Genomic DNA, 15278 nt, shown 5'->3' with positions numbered 1-15278 from the left:
GTAAAACCTGAGACATATTTCTTGAGATTTTTTTGAGGGTTGTTTTTAACTTTTAAATGTCCAGTGCTAGGATTTCTCTTTAAACAAATAAACGCCCCCTGCCAGAGAGTGGCTGGAGACCAAGGCTTGCAGCTCTAAGAACCTGATGGCAAAACTGACTGCATTGATTTCCATTGCCCAAGCTGTGAACTATGCAGAATCTAAGCGAAGAGCGTAAACAGTGGAAAAACTGGATTACAAAAAAATCTCCTCCCCTATTACTAATCTGTTATAAATAACATCTGTGAATAAATTTATTTACATTATCTGTTTAGAAATCTCACCCCAGCTGTAAGAAATGGTTTCACTTAACTATGGCAAGTAGTGCTCAAGGTAACTGTGTCAGATTATTAAAAATGTTTTTTTGTATTCTTTCATTTTATTGAATTGTGTGGTTGGCAGCATTTTAAGTAGTCAACTTGTTGTCATTGTGCATTTAGTTGAAGGAGGTGATTCTGTGGATCTTATACGTGAACAGGAGAGAGAAACAATTTTTGGAAAATACAGTTTTAAAAACACAACAGTGGGGGCTGAGGGGCAGATGTAGTAGCTGAAAATATTCTAGCTCACTTTTTTGGAACTGACTAGAGTTCAGGGTGGCATTGTCCCTTCAGCTAACATGGTCTCATGTAACTGTCAGCCATCAGAGTTCTTTGGTTTCTGATTGCTAGTCTAGTACTAGGATTTTGAAAATTGTACTGGTCCCTTAAGTATCTGCTCGTCTTGATAAATGAATAGATGATGGAATGGCAGAATCAGCTACAGTTTATTGCTTTTTTAATATCTGAAAACTGGTAGCGAACTGCTAGTAGGTGTAAAGCACAGGTCTCTTGCTCTAGAATTCTCAAGATAGAAGCTACTAAAATGTTGAACTGCAGGTGAAGCAAAATGATGATAACTAGAACGATGTGATATTTCATGAAATGCAAGGGCTGGAACAGACTCTCTACCAAATCTTACCTTTTTAGTAGTATAAGACATGAATGCTAGTCCTGGTTGTTTGAAAGAGATGGGGCCTTTGGTTTTTCAGATCTTTTGCCAGTGGTCCAGGACTAAATATAGGGATTCCTGGATTTTGCACCAATCCCTAGTTTTGTACTTCTGTCTTATGCATATGGAAACTCTCCTGTCCAGGTTGCCTAAAGGAAGAGAAATGGAACTGAAAAAGTTAAGCATCTCGTTGGTTGTGGTCCTGGTTCTGGTCTTGGTCCTGCAAATTTTGTCTGCAGTGGATTTTGACCCATACAGAATCCTTGGGGTTAGCAGGACATCCAGCCAGGCTGACATTAAAAAGGCTTATAAGAAGCTCGCCCGGGAATGGTAGGTGGATTAAAATATGTTGTATATTAAATGGTTTCTACAAGGTAGAGTCGGCTATTTTCACCAATGCACCAAATATTTGTGAGAGAAACCATCATCTACAAAATAAAAACAAAGACATTCAAAATTGTACAATAACCATTTTCCCATACTTGCTCTTACCATGTTGAATAAAACCATATTCTGAATAGCGAGCCAGCACTTCAGCTGGTATAAATCAACTTAAATCCACAATAGAACTACACTGATATATTTCAGCTGAGGAGCTGGCCCACTCTTCTTAAGTAAATGTATCTGCTGGTCAGGGAGAAACCTTTTTCAAAAAAAAAAAAAAAAAAAAAAGAGAGAGAGAAGGAACACTGTTTCCTAATAAAGGGCCCAATTATGCAGCCTGAAAGTGAGAAGTACTTATTTTCATGAGTAGTCCCATTGAATTCAGTGGCTCTTCTTTTGTGAGTAAGTACTACTCAAGAAGAGGTTTGTAGAATTGGACCTATAATGTTTAGCTATCTTGTTTGCATGTGTATTCTAAGTAAAAGGCTGGTTATACACTATGTTCTGTGTATGTGATGAGAGTCTTGATCCCACATCACGTACTCACACAAATGACCTGTCGACTTCAGTGGGACTGTTCACAGGTACTAAGTATCAGAGGGATAGTCATGTTAGTCTGTATCCACAAAAACTACAAGGAGTCTGGTGGCACCTTAAAGACTAACGGATTTCTTTGGGCATAAGCTTTCATGGGTGAATAAAGAAGTGGGTTTTTTACCCACGAAAGCTTGTGCCCAAATAAATCTGTTTGTCTTCAAGGTGCCACCAGACTCCTCGTTTTTATTCACAGGTTGACAATAAGAACGGCAGGATCTGGCCCTAAATTTTAGCTGTTTGTACACACTGCACATGCTGTAATATTTTCTGATGGTACGAACTTCCGGTTCATCCAATTCTCTGGATATCAGACTCTGGAGGATCTAATATGAAACTTTTTCCCTTCTCCATCTTGTACATTACAAAATATACCATATTGGAAGAGTCAACAAGGGCAGACATTTAAGAAACAAATGTCTTTTAATAACTTCTGTACTATATCTTTAGGGTTGTTGTAGGAATTGCAACAGGATCACAGTCACTAGTTAATTTCTCTAACAGTTTACGTGTGCTCCTCACATCCAGTAGCTCAACTGAGTAAATCTATTATTATATATATAAAAAATTGATCACGGCCAACTTCTAGTCATTGAGCTTTTTTTAAGCTAAATTTTCAAGATTCCTAAAAGAGGAAGTGAATTAAGCTAAACCAAATTATGACCATAGATTAAGACCTGTTTCATACACTGAAGAGAAGAGCTGATGTAAAGCATCTGGAAAAACATGGTTATCTGAACTACAGAATCTGATAGCTTCTGGGGTCTCATAGAACCTAGGCATTAAGGTTGTGGTCTAATGCTATCATGAAAAACTATTAACATGCAGAATAGAATTGCAGATGTACCAAGTAGCTGCTCTGCCTAATATATAGAGAGCAGCGGCTAAAGCGTGCATCTTTGAAATTGGTAGGTTTGTTGCTGAAGGAATTTACTGCCTGCTGTTAAATCAACTTTTTAGCTCCACTTGGACCATTTATTTATGAAATAAAATTCAAAACCGAGGAAATGCTTTTACATACACCACTCAAATCCTGTTGAAATTCTTTATGTGGTTCAGCCTGGGTAGGAGAAATAGACTTTTGCCATAAATCTGCATCAGGTGGATTAAGAAGTGGATACCAATAAATGGCATTAATGTCTATGTATCCCGCTTAGTATGAGTATTAAATTGAAGCTGAAAACACTTGTGGCTTGCTGTGACTCCCTGTGATAAATTGCTGATGCTTTCTAAAGGACAAAATCCATTTTCTTTATTTTTTGCATTGTAGGCACCCTGACAAAAACAAGGACCCAGGAGCAGAAGATAAGTTTATACAAATTAGCAAGGCCTATGAGGTATTCAACACTGTTTGGTAACTTTGTGCTGCTTTCAGGATGTATGTTAGAGCCTGGAAATTGCTGTTCATCCTTTACAAGTAGCCTTTACTATTTTCCAGTTATATCTACATGGAACAATTTCTCAGCTCTGTGTATGGAAGAGTAGGGTGGTGGAATCTTTGTCTGGGTTTTCTTGACAAAAACCAGCCCCTGGAAAAGACATGACAGTTCCCTTTCTTGGAGCTCAACTGGGTAGACATTCAGCAAAAAAAATTCTTCTTCCAGGGGTGCTGGAACAATTTTTTTTATAGTGGGGGTGCTGAGAGCCATTGAACTAAACTGGAAACCCTGTATATAATGAAAACCACTCCAAGTCAGGGGGTGCTGCAGCCCTAGTTTCAGCATGTGTGTCCTCTTCCCAGTGTGTCTGCTCCTTATGGCTATTCAATCATTTTAAGAAGGGGAATTGTCATCCTTCCAGTTCCCTCTCAACATGAGCCAGGTTTTGTCTCTTTTCAACCCTTCTTAACTCTGTGATTGACAGATCCTCTCCAATGAGGAAAAGAGATCAAACTTTGATCGTTACGGAGACGTGGGTGAGAACCAGGGGTACCCTCAGCAGCAGCAGCACCGCCAGTTCCATCACTTCCACGAAAGCTTTTACTTTGATGAATCCTTTTTCCACTTCCCCTTTAACTCGGAGCGACGAGACTCCTCCGATGAGAAGTACTTGCTGCATTTTTCACACTACGTGAACGAGATTGTACCGGACAGTTTCAAAAAGCCCTACCTCATTAAAATAACCTCGGACTGGTGCTTCAGCTGTATCCACATTGAGCCTGTGTGGAAGGAGGTTGTTCAGGAGCTAGAGGTGCTGGGTAAGAGAAGCAAATTTTAAAAACTCAAGATGCAACGTGTTTTCAGAAAGAGGCTTTCTCAAAGCTTTCCATCCTAGGCCACGGCAACTGACTTCAACTTTTGGGGGTTGTGTTTGAATGTGAATTCAGCCACGGAGTTCCTTTGTGGTTTATCAGTGTGGTGTGAATAGCTTTATTTCTGTTGTTTTCCAGTGTAAGTGGAGGGGCATTGCTCTCTTTCTTTTCAACACCAGTCCTCATCAATGAAACTGAGACAGGAAAAATTGAGGTTTAAAACATGAGGAAACACTTTAGATCTGTAGGGCTGGGTCAGTCTCTGAAGGGAGCTGGTGAAAGCCCCATCCCTGGAGATAGCTGCAACTTGACGAGACAAGGCATTAGGAAATCCTTCCCTGGCAGAGGATGGACTGGATGCAGTCTGGGGAGTCTCTTCCATCTCTAAATTCAGTGATTGTCTCCTTTTCTGCTGCAGTATGATTAAACCATTCCTAGTGCCTGCATCACTCTAAATAGCACCAAGGAGTGTTGCATGGTCAGGGACTACTATGTTCTGGCCTGCAATATAAACATTACATTGCCCTTTGATATATACCAGGAATGGTACTGAGATGCAATCTGGAGTCCAGAGGGGGCTGTGAGCCAGCCCATACTTGACCAGAGTCAAGGCCACTATCCTGCAGGACACAGGAGGATGGGAGAAAATGTTGGCACCCAAAATAAAAATCAGGGAACACTGGCAATATATACACTTGTATTCCAGTTAAGTACTTACAATATTCTTGCTCAGGATGAAAATTCCTGTCCCCCTTATGGGTCATCTACATAACCAGAGATAGTCGGTCACAGAGAACACAGAATCCAAAATAAGAGTGCAGGGACCAGAAGTTGCTGCACTGTATATTTAATGTGATTTTTTCCTTGGGGTTTTAACATGCTGAAGAGAGAAGAAGAGTAGGCAGAAGAGTAAGGAGGAGATGGTGCCATTGTTACTTCTTCCTGAGAGCAGAGTAATACAACTCTCCATGGAATGTGAAAAAGGGCAACACTATGTAGTACCAGCTGAATAACTAATCCTCTCGGTGTGCTTGGTAACAGAAGCCACCTTAGTGCTGATTCCCTTTAGGGGAGTTTGGGTCATTCACCCACCATGTCAAGGTAACCCTCTTTTCGGATTGCCCTCCTTTTTCAGGAGTGGGAATTGGAGTTGTCCATGCTGGATATGAGAGACGCCTCGCACATCACCTGGGAGCACACAGCACACCCTCCATTCTGGGACTCATTAATGGGAAAATAGCCTTCTTCCACAATGCGGTCATTCGAGAAAACCTGCGGCAGTTTGTGGAGAGCCTTCTTCCAGGGAACCTCATCGAGAAGGTACGTGACAGGGAGATCAGCGTGTTCAGATTCTGGTAAGTAGTAGTGTGTGCTAAGCACTTGGATCTTTTTGTTGTCTCTGACACATCATCTGAAGGAGTCAGTCTCTGATGTGACCTTTGTCTTGGGGGTGTCAGAAGTTTCTGAAGCTATTTGCAATGGCCTTAATCAAGGGAGAATGGCGGTTTGGATGAGTGAAGTCGTTACAGCTATGAATGCTGGAGGCAGTTTTGAAGGAAACACTACATTCACGCACAAGATGGAATTTTTCTCCATCGTTCCCTGTGCATGGTGAGATAGGTGCCAGAGCTGGCAGCAGGACACTCCCCCTCACTGATGATACCCCACTTACCATAACTCCCGTCCTTCAGGGTTAACTGCAGTGCTTCATGGTAAGCATTTGATCGTACACGTGGCTCACTTTAGGGCTCGTAACCACACGGGTGCCAATTTGACACTGTCTGGGACTACACCAGAGATAGTCACAACTATATTAAGGATTCGTGTTTCAACTCTGCTTGGAGGATAGCCATGTCCAGGTTCCAAAACGGTGCTCCGGTGTGGACGTGACATTAGAGACTATCACTGTATGTCTCTTCCCCTCCCCTTGCCCACTTCTGCAAAATGATCAGTACCTCTTGCAAGATTTTCTGTATTCTCAACTCCTGCTGATATTTAGGCCTGACATAAAGCCTACTGAAGTGAATAGGGTATCATTCTGTTGACTTCAGCAGGCTTTAAATCAGGCCTTTAAATGGGAGTTGAGCGCACTAAGTCCTTTTGGAAGACAGAGTTTTTTTTATCACTAGAGACATTTTAAAATAAACATATTGTTTGACTTCTCCTCTGCCCTTTTTGCTTATTCCCCATCTGAAGTCATAATCCTCAGTAATGACCACCAGTTAGTTGCTGTGGAAATGATTGTGATGCCACTGAGAATTTATGACATCAAGTCAGGAAAGATCAGCAAAAGCAGAGAGAACGGTTAGTGTAAAAATCCTGGTTTTGCAAAAATCGCCTTAGCGTGAAAAGATGTATGGGCACAATTGTCCTTTACCAAAAAAAACCAAAAACCCATGACATTTTGGCATCTTTTTAGGACCCAATTCTAATGCAGCCATTTAACCTTATTGAACTTTAGTTTTCTGAATGTATTGAGGTTGAAACTAACTGTCTGTTTTACATTTAAGATTACAGATAAAAATTATGTCCGATTCCTGTCAAACTGGAAGAAAGAAAATAAACCCCATGTCCTTCTGTTTGATCATATGCCAGTAGTGCCATTGTTATACAAGGTAATGTACTTGTGTTTGTGTGTTATCTCTGGCATTTGGATAGCTTTGTAAATCCACCTGTCTTAGCAGAGAATGGGATCTCGGTGTAGGCACAGGCTGGATGGTTCTTCTAAGTAGCATTATCCACCCTGAACACCCAGCAATTTCATGTGTGTTATTTGGAGACTGCATGGTCAGGTGACCTGCTTCTGCTAACTATTTTAAACATCTGAATATGAGTAGAACTTCCTTTTCTTGCCATAGACAGATCTCTAGTGGGAGTAAGGGCGTGGGTGGGGTTGGGGGCAAGGGGAGAAGTCATCATTCCTTTCCCACCACAAATAGTTAATGATCCGGGCCATTTGGGCACCGCATCTAGTTTGTTTGAGGACGATGAGTTGCTAAAGAAACATCTGGCAAGATACAGAATGTTAAATTGTAAAATAAAGCTATGGATCCCGCCAACCTTCCTCTGTCATGAGGAAGAAGCTAACTGTGTAATAAGCCTAGTAAAGGGAATGGGCTGACGTTGCGTGTCATTTGGCTGTTACAATGGTGAGTGTTGTAGACTTAACAGTGCTGCGGAGGCTATGGGGAAATAATCACCATAAGCTGTACTGGGGAAGAATCAAAGCGTGATCTGCAATGTAAACATGCACTGGACCTCTGTTTCCCTCTAGCTCACTGCTTTTGCGTACAGAGATTATTTGTCCTTTGGATACGTGTATGTTGGACTCAGAGGGACTGAAGAGTTGTCCAGACAATATAACATCAATGTCTACACCCCTACTATGATGATCTTCAAGGAACACGTTGATAAGCCTGCCGATGTTATTCAGGTATCACTTCGTGGTCTGCGTCTTTGTCTGTCTGTCTGGGTTTTAAGTAAAAAATATAGTAGCTGCTTTTCTGGCCTGTTTCTTACATCAGAAGTGGGTCAGTGGAGCATTTCAAACCAACTCTGGGTTGGATGGGAGCAGAAATTCGAGCTTCAGAAGGATGTCTTGAACGAATGTCAGGGAGCGAGGGAGCTCTGTAGGTTTCAACAAGGATCTTAACTTGGAGGATAACTGGTGATAGTTTTGGTTTTCACTGGAACATAGTTTTGTAGCTAAGCTGATGGGAGGAGGGCAGGTCTTTGGGTTTCAGTGGAGCAGTGACTGTACAGAGAGTGGGCAGCTCTTAATTAATTCAGCTTTGTCAGATATCGTTAGTCTCCTTGGAAGAACCCTTGGCTCTGAGGAATTCCTTAAACAGACTAGTCCATGAGACTTAGAGGTTTCACAGAGAAAGTGAATTAATAGTGAAAGGCTGCATATGGGATATGCCCAAACCTTTGTTCTTGTGCAGGTACACCCCAGTAAAATGCTGGGTCAATCAGAAGCCTTCGGTCACTGTTGCGCTTTCTGACAGTTGGGATTTTAATATTACTGGATGCTCTGATTTTTTTGATTTTTTTTTTCCCCTCAGCTCCAACAGCTGTTTAATTCTCCTTCTCCAGGGGCAGTCATGAGTGGCCATGCTTCCAATCTCCCAAACATCTCTTCCATTGTGTAAAGCATCTTGTTGACCTTCATCATGGTGACCCTTTAACACTAGAGCATTCATGTTCCTTGAGAGCTGAATATCCTTCTGGTTTAGCTGATCTTCTGTTTGCTTTGTCCTTTCTAGGCACGAGAGATGAAAAAGCAGCTCATTGATGACTTCCTTTCTCAGAACAAGTTCCTTCTGGCAGCCAGGCTCACCAACCAAAAACTGTTTCATGAGCTGTGTCCTGTGAAGAAGTCTCACCGTCAGCGGAAGTAAGGCTTGCTGCAATGGAGATCCTCCTATCCTCATGCACAGCTACTCCTGGTGGCTGCTTACAGGCGACCTCTCGTTTAACTGTCTGGGGGGGTCCATAAAGGGGGTCATTGGAAGAATAGAAATTGCTAGACGGGATCAGAGCAGTGGTTCATGTAGTCCAGTATCCTGTCACCGTCAGTGGCCAGTGCCAAATGCTGCACAGGGATGTCCAAGAAGCCCCTTCAGTGGCAGTGATGGGACAACCTGCCCCCAGGGGAGTTTCCTCCACACTCCTAATAATTCAAGATTAGGTCTATATGCCTTCAGAAGTGTTGAGGGGGGTCTCTCTATATTTAGTATTAGAACTTTGGATGTTCTTCTTACACATCTAAATGTCTAATCTATTTTTGAATCCTGCTAAGATCTTGGCCTCTCTCCCGTGGCAATGAGTCCCAGAAGCTAATTGTGTGTGTGAAAGAGCTTCCTTTTATCAGTTTCAAACGTGCCACTTTTCAGTTCTGTTCACTATCCCTTATTCTTGTATTATGGAATAGAATACCTTGCAGTAACTCTGTGGGGACAGGAACATAGAAGATGGGAAGGACTGAGATAGGAACATTGAGCAATAGAGTGTATAAGAAGATAGACACGATGAAGTGTCTCTCTGGCTCGTCAGGGTCCGTTCTAGCTGGCAGGCTGGGTTTGTTATTCCTTTGTGTCTCCAGGCCTGCTGTGAATCCTCCATTTCATTGTGTTGTCTAGGTACTGTGTGGTTTTACTTACTGGCGAGGGTGACAAGTTTGCTAGGACCTATGAGGCATTTGTGGCCTTTGCTCTGGCAAACACGAAAGACACCGTGAGGTTTGTGCATATCTACAACGACCGTCAGCGAGACTTTGCCCATGCCTTGCTGATGGATGATGAGAAATATTGGGGGAAATCTGCTGTGAGTGTCACATTTTCCTTCTGCCTAATCTGTAATTCATTCTCTCTTTCTCTGAACTTTACACTTTTTTACCCCAAACTCAAAAATGTTGCGGGGGGAGAGAACATTGCTGCTGCTTCTTTGAAATATTATGGGAGCATGTTATGGGCAGGATCAGGCCTTCTACTTCTGACAAATCCTCTTGTATTGCATGGTGGTATGCTCTGCTTCAGGTCAGATCTTCATTGTCTTGTGTATTGCAGTTCTCTTCTTTTTGATCTGTCCTGATCTCAGCCCTGATCTCAGCTCTCTAGACTCAAGCATGTGCAGAACACGACTGCCTGCCTTCTGACATGTACAAAGTGTAACCTCATCATCTTCCATTCTCATGATTCCACTGGCTCTGTTCATTTCACTGTCCAGTTCAAAATTGTCCTCTTTGATGTTAAACCCCTCGATGAACTTGCTCCTGCCAGTCTCATGGATGGACCTTGTCTCTCTCTACTCCTTCCCAAACTACTCCTACTTATTTAGCACTGTTCCGTTCTGTCATTTCACTCTGTCACTCCAGTCTTCATGTGAGAGCTTTGTCCTCTGCAGCTTCTCCTATTTGGAATGACCTTCCTATGTCTCACCACCAAATCCACTGTTTTATTTCACATCTCTGCTGAGAAAACATCCCTCTTTTTCCTCCTTGCCTATGCTTCTTAATTACTGTCCTTCTGGCTAACTCTAATGTGATGTGGAATGCAGTGTGTAGGGAAAACACTATGCAAAATAAGTGTTACGCTTCCAAAGAACAGGAGCTGGGGTTTAGAGAACACGTGCTGTTCATCTCTATTCCTGTTGGGTATTATGGAACATGTGGCGTATTTTAATACTTGTTCCCATCCCGCTGTTGTGCCCACTCTTTGACATGGGTGTTGTGAGAGATTAACTGAAATAGCTGTTTTTAATCTGGATCCTCGTGCTGAATCCTCATTTGACACATCAAGTCTTTCTTCCGAGTTGGTATCTTGTTCCCTGAAGCTTGTGGTGATGTTGATTTGTCCAGGTGGCCATCTTGGAAAGGCGCAATAATGTAGGAAGAGTGGTCTATAAAATCTTGGAAGATGCCTGGAAGGGCAGCGAAGAGGATAACTTCATGCTTTTGGATCTTCTGGCTCAGTTAAGAACAGACCCTGGTCTTCTCTCTTCAGACACTGTCCTGCCAGACTTGAATGATGAACTTGCTCCTGTAAGTATTCTCAGCTTTGCAGAGACATAACAAACCTATGTTAGTTGGTTCTAGTTAACTCTAAGACTGCACTGCTGTGGTCAGTGATGGGAATTGTGCCTAGAGGTTTGAGTATTGGAGAGGCAAGACTCTTTCACTGTACTCATCAGCTTCAGGGGGCAGCCCCTGTTCTCTGAGGTAGTTGAGCTGGTTTGGACAAGGGGTGCAGAGGGGATAGTGACATAGTTGATGTGTTTCTTCACACGTGGGGGAAGAGCAGCCACCTTCTCACTGACCTGTTGTATCTTTACAGGTGTTCTTTCTCCGATGGCTCTACTCTGCAATAGAGTATGTCTCAGACGTCTGGGATAGCGTATTTCATAATAACTGGTATGGAATCCCATTTAAAATATCAATATAGCTCTTATTTTTTGTATAGATGTAATAGCCCTCTGTCTTGCCTGAGGATAAATTCAAAAGCGTATCAAGATATGGAGGTATCTGACAGGGACAGAAGGAGGCATATATATCTTCTCTTGGAGAGAGGAGAGGAACTGTGGGACAGTGAAGCTTGACTTCTGCCTCATCTCCTGGGTAGCTGGTTGAGCTGTGAAGCTGAGGTCTGCCCCTGGATTTTGTGCTACTGAAAACACACTGCTCCTCTTGGCAATAGTCCTGGCTTGGCTGTCTTGCTGTGCTGGTTTTCATTAGCATTTAGGGTATTTTAAAAACATTCTTCTGTTTGTCTCCTGGCTTTTCATTAGGAGATAGGAATGATGAGAGAGCTTCCATTAAAGCCCTTCAACCAGGAGACAATCAGTTCAAGGAAAATTATATGCTATTATCTGGGGTGGAAGGAAGCTGAAAACCTGAGGCAGAGGTTGACTGTAGGAACTCGGAACTAACTGCAAACCTTCTCTCTTAGGCGGGAAATGATGCCACTTCTGTCCCTGATCTTCTCAGCCCTCTTCATTCTCTTTGGCACTGTTATCGTTCAGGCTTTCAGGTGAGTACCTACCAGACCATCTGTTGGAGCCTTACAGACCAGATTTCAGCATCTCAGTTGAAACTTACCCTATTTTAAAATGCTCCTTTGCAGTGACTCGAGCGACGAGAGAGACTCTCCTCTCCCCCAGAAAGAAGAACCCAATGAAAAGAATGAAAAGAATGACACGGCCTTCAGCAAAGAGAACAGGTTTCTCCTGCTAACTCCTTCCAGCACTAGTCAGGCCTTCTCTGCACCTCCACTTTCCTGCTCAAGAGGCTTGGTGGGGCACAGTCTTGCTCCTACTGCCTTTCCCCCAGGCAGAGAGGGCAGGTTGGGGAAGGGCAGTGGGTAGGTAGTTGGGAAGTAATGGAGCTGGTGTGACTGAAAGGCAGCATGTGAACAGCAGCGCATGGGTCAGTTTGGTGTAGCTGATATAAAGCGTGCATGGTTGAATGGGCACAGCTATCGGCCAATCCGTGGAAAGCAACAAATTGAATATTTGGGACCAAAAGTCCCTTCGAGGTAGAGAACTGGAAAGTAGCTGTTACCTGAGCTGTGACTGAAACCCGTCATACAAGGGAGCCACTGCTAAGTTCTTTGAACTAGCAACAGACTAGTGGCTATACAGCCAACTTCTTTCCATCCACCCAACTTTCTCCGTCTCCTACATTTAAAAGCTATCCTTCTCCCGCCATACAGCCACTTAGAAACCCATGTGTTTGCCCCTAGACAAATGCTTTGTGGAGTGAAGAAGGAGAAAAGACAATGATTTGCCAAACAGCATCTAATCCTTAACCTTTAGCATTTACTGTCCTTTGCTCCTTTTTCACTTGAGTCATTCTCTCTGCCCAGCAGGATTCCCAAAAAGGGCTTTGTTGAAGTGACTGAGCTAACAGATGTTACCTATACTAGTAATCTGGTGCGCCTGAGGCCAGGTCACATGAATGTGGTTCTGATCCTTTCCAACCCCACCAAAACCAGCCTGCTTCAGAAGTTTGCCCTGGAAGTCTACACATTCACAGGGTATGTACGGAGTTCCTCGTTGGGCTTCTGCTATGGTCTTAATGGTCTGTGTAGTGTTCTGCAGTGAATAGGCTTGGGGTGTGTATTGTTGCATTGCTTCGTCACGTGTATGCTTGCTCCCAAGAACATCTTCAGCTTCATGTGGGTGCTTGCACCTGTGAGAGGGCTTAAATGGGTAGCCGTTTGATAGCCAGCATTAAATGGGTTGGTGGGCTCAGTCCCCTTTGTAATGGATGGATGTCCTCCGCTCTGCCACTAGTGCAACTGGTGATCTCAGCGGAGAGGCCAAGGACTGGATGGGCCATGGAGCCTGAACTCTCCCCTCCAGGTCTATCTACTGCCACTTATGCTGTGCCTGTGTTCAGACAAATACAGGGCCTCACTTTCCAGGGCTGTAAGTCAGTCAAAATAGTGTGCGCAAAAAATAAATTACTCCAACCCTCCTTCAGTTTCTAACTTTGATGTTTCCTGTGTGGTGTCTGGTCTGAATTGGAACACAGTCTAAATTGTCTCCCTCTCACTTCTTCTGCAGGAGCAGCTGTCTTCATTTCTCCTTCCTGAGTCTCGATAAGCATAGAGAATGGCTGGAGTATTTGTTAGAATTTGCCCAGGATGCTGCCCCCATTCCAAATCAGTACGATAAACATTTCCTGGAGCGCGACTACACCGGTTACGTCCTAGCTCTAAATGGCCACAAGAAATACTTCTGCCTCTTCAAGCCTCACAGATCAGGGGATGAAGGGGGAACCATGGGGTCCTGTGAGGATTATGACCCCTTGCTACACACAGGAGAAGCCCGAGGAAAATCCTCCTGCAGTCCAGGATCCAAACAAGTTAAGAACAAATTAAGCAAGTTGTCCTTATGGATGGAACGTCTCTTAGAAGGTTCCTTACAAAGGTTCTATATTCCATCCTGGCCTGCATTAGACTGAAGGGATTTAAAAGAGATTCTAACACTACAAACTTTTTAAGATGACAACCATGGACAATTCTTTCCAGGAATAAACAGTCATGACAAATGGACAGTAGGTTTTAGATGAACTCTCCTAGGCCCAGTGAGTAGAAGTATCTTCCTTCATCTTTGACCTAGGAGTGAAAGATGAAACATACTGAAGTCCTCTGTACCAAATTGTTCTTGTATTTGAATGCTGTACTATCTAAGACAAAACCCAGTCTATTTCCCTTTAATGTCCTGCTCACCGCATCGCCTCTGTCCGGTCTCTTGTTTGTTCTCAGTTGAAGAAAACCTGTGAGTTCTTCGCAACGGTGACTCAGTTTGGACTGAACACAATGAACTTGTTACATAGGTCAGGTCCCCTTCCCAATGCTTAGCCCATAGTGCATGGTGTGATACTGGGAAGACCCTACAGAATCTCCCCAGCCTCTGAAACTCTGAAAAGCCTCATACCAAGCATTCTTTATTTATCAGCTTTCCCTGCGGTGAGTGATTTAGGAGTGTGGTTACAGTAAATACTGTAAAGATGTTGAGCCATTTAAATGTACATTGTTTTTCAGATGCCTTTTTGCTTCTGTCGATTTTTAGACTGTCTTCTTAGAGCCATAACTTTACCCACATCCTCAGATTGTAGGCATAAGCTGCTATGAGCCAGTAGACATGTAAAAGAAAACTTCAATACCTGCTAGTGAATCAACTTGGACGCCTTTCAAACAACAATGGTACATCTCTAGTACAATATCGACACTTCTTTGTATCAAGGAACTTAATTCTTTAATGACTGTATTTTTGAACTATGTTGCCCAACAAATGCTGTCATCGGATCATTTGTTACATATGGAACTAGTTTGGCTGTAGACAGACGTTTACAAGATGCGTAGTTTCAGCTTCTCTCACTTTGTTTTTATCCTCAGCTCAAAGGTTTCTGAACATACAGGTTGCCTTTTTTTTCCTTCTTTTAAACCTATGGTTCAGTGTAAAACTGGAATGGTTCTAGGCTGTGGAGTTACTGTACTTAAATATATCAAATGGGCTCTCCTACCAGCCATTTGGCTTGCCCAGGGAGCTGGCTTTTTGTTAGTGACAAGTAGTCAACAAAGAAATGGTCTCTTGCTGCTACCTGAACGTTAAGGTAAATGGGAAAGGTTTCTTTTCAAAGCAGGGAACTGTAATCTTGTGACACTGCTACTTCCTTTTTTCTCTCTGTTAATCCGTGTGGACACAGTCACTTTATCTGATGCTTGCTGTAAACTTAATAAACTTCTCCAAAGTGACCTGGATAGGAATCTGAGGCTTCCACGTGAATGGATCACGTTATGGTACATGATGGCCAAATTCTGCATGAGTTTTCCTCTCATTCAGATTGAGATTAACTCCTGAGTAGCATTCTGAACCTTACTGTAAAGCACTCCTACAAGCATGGGGGTTTACTTAAAAACCTCACTACCCTCTGTGCTTCAACTAAGGAAAGAGCACTTGAACAATAATCATAATGCTCTTATATATAAGGGTACTGTCAGGTTAAAATATTGGA

General features: G+C 42.9%; 1 protein-coding gene across 2 annotated transcripts; it reads left to right on the top strand.

Annotated features, from left to right (window-relative positions):
• The first annotated feature begins 1184 nt into the window (after positions 1 to 1184).
• Positions 1185 to 13875, top strand: LOC311533007 (dnaJ homolog subfamily C member 16). 2 transcript variants are annotated; one of them, XM_084652038.1, is made up of 14 exons: positions 1185 to 1359; positions 3278 to 3344; positions 3871 to 4204; positions 5394 to 5578; positions 6769 to 6873; positions 7533 to 7691; positions 8524 to 8654; positions 9400 to 9583; positions 10617 to 10799; positions 11092 to 11168; positions 11704 to 11784; positions 11878 to 11973; positions 12622 to 12789; positions 13322 to 13875. In XM_084652038.1, the coding sequence occupies exons 1-14, from the start codon at positions 1193 to 1195 to the stop codon at positions 13719 to 13721; spliced, it is 2337 nt and encodes a 778-aa protein (XP_084508164.1). In that variant the 5' UTR covers positions 1185 to 1192; the 3' UTR covers positions 13722 to 13875. The 2 variants fall into 2 exon arrangements, with proteins under 2 accessions (XP_084508164.1, XP_084508163.1); XM_084652037.1 differs by having other exon boundaries at positions 12619 to 12789.
• The last annotated feature ends 1403 nt before the right edge of the window (positions 13876 to 15278 follow it).

This window comes from Lepidochelys olivacea (genome assembly GCF_965140295.1).
Source record: "Lepidochelys olivacea isolate rLepOli2 genome assembly, chromosome: 18".
NCBI lineage: Eukaryota > Metazoa > Chordata > Testudines > Cheloniidae > Lepidochelys > Lepidochelys olivacea.
Note: the sequence above shows the minus strand (reverse complement) of the source record. Positions and strands in the feature narration are given on the sequence as shown.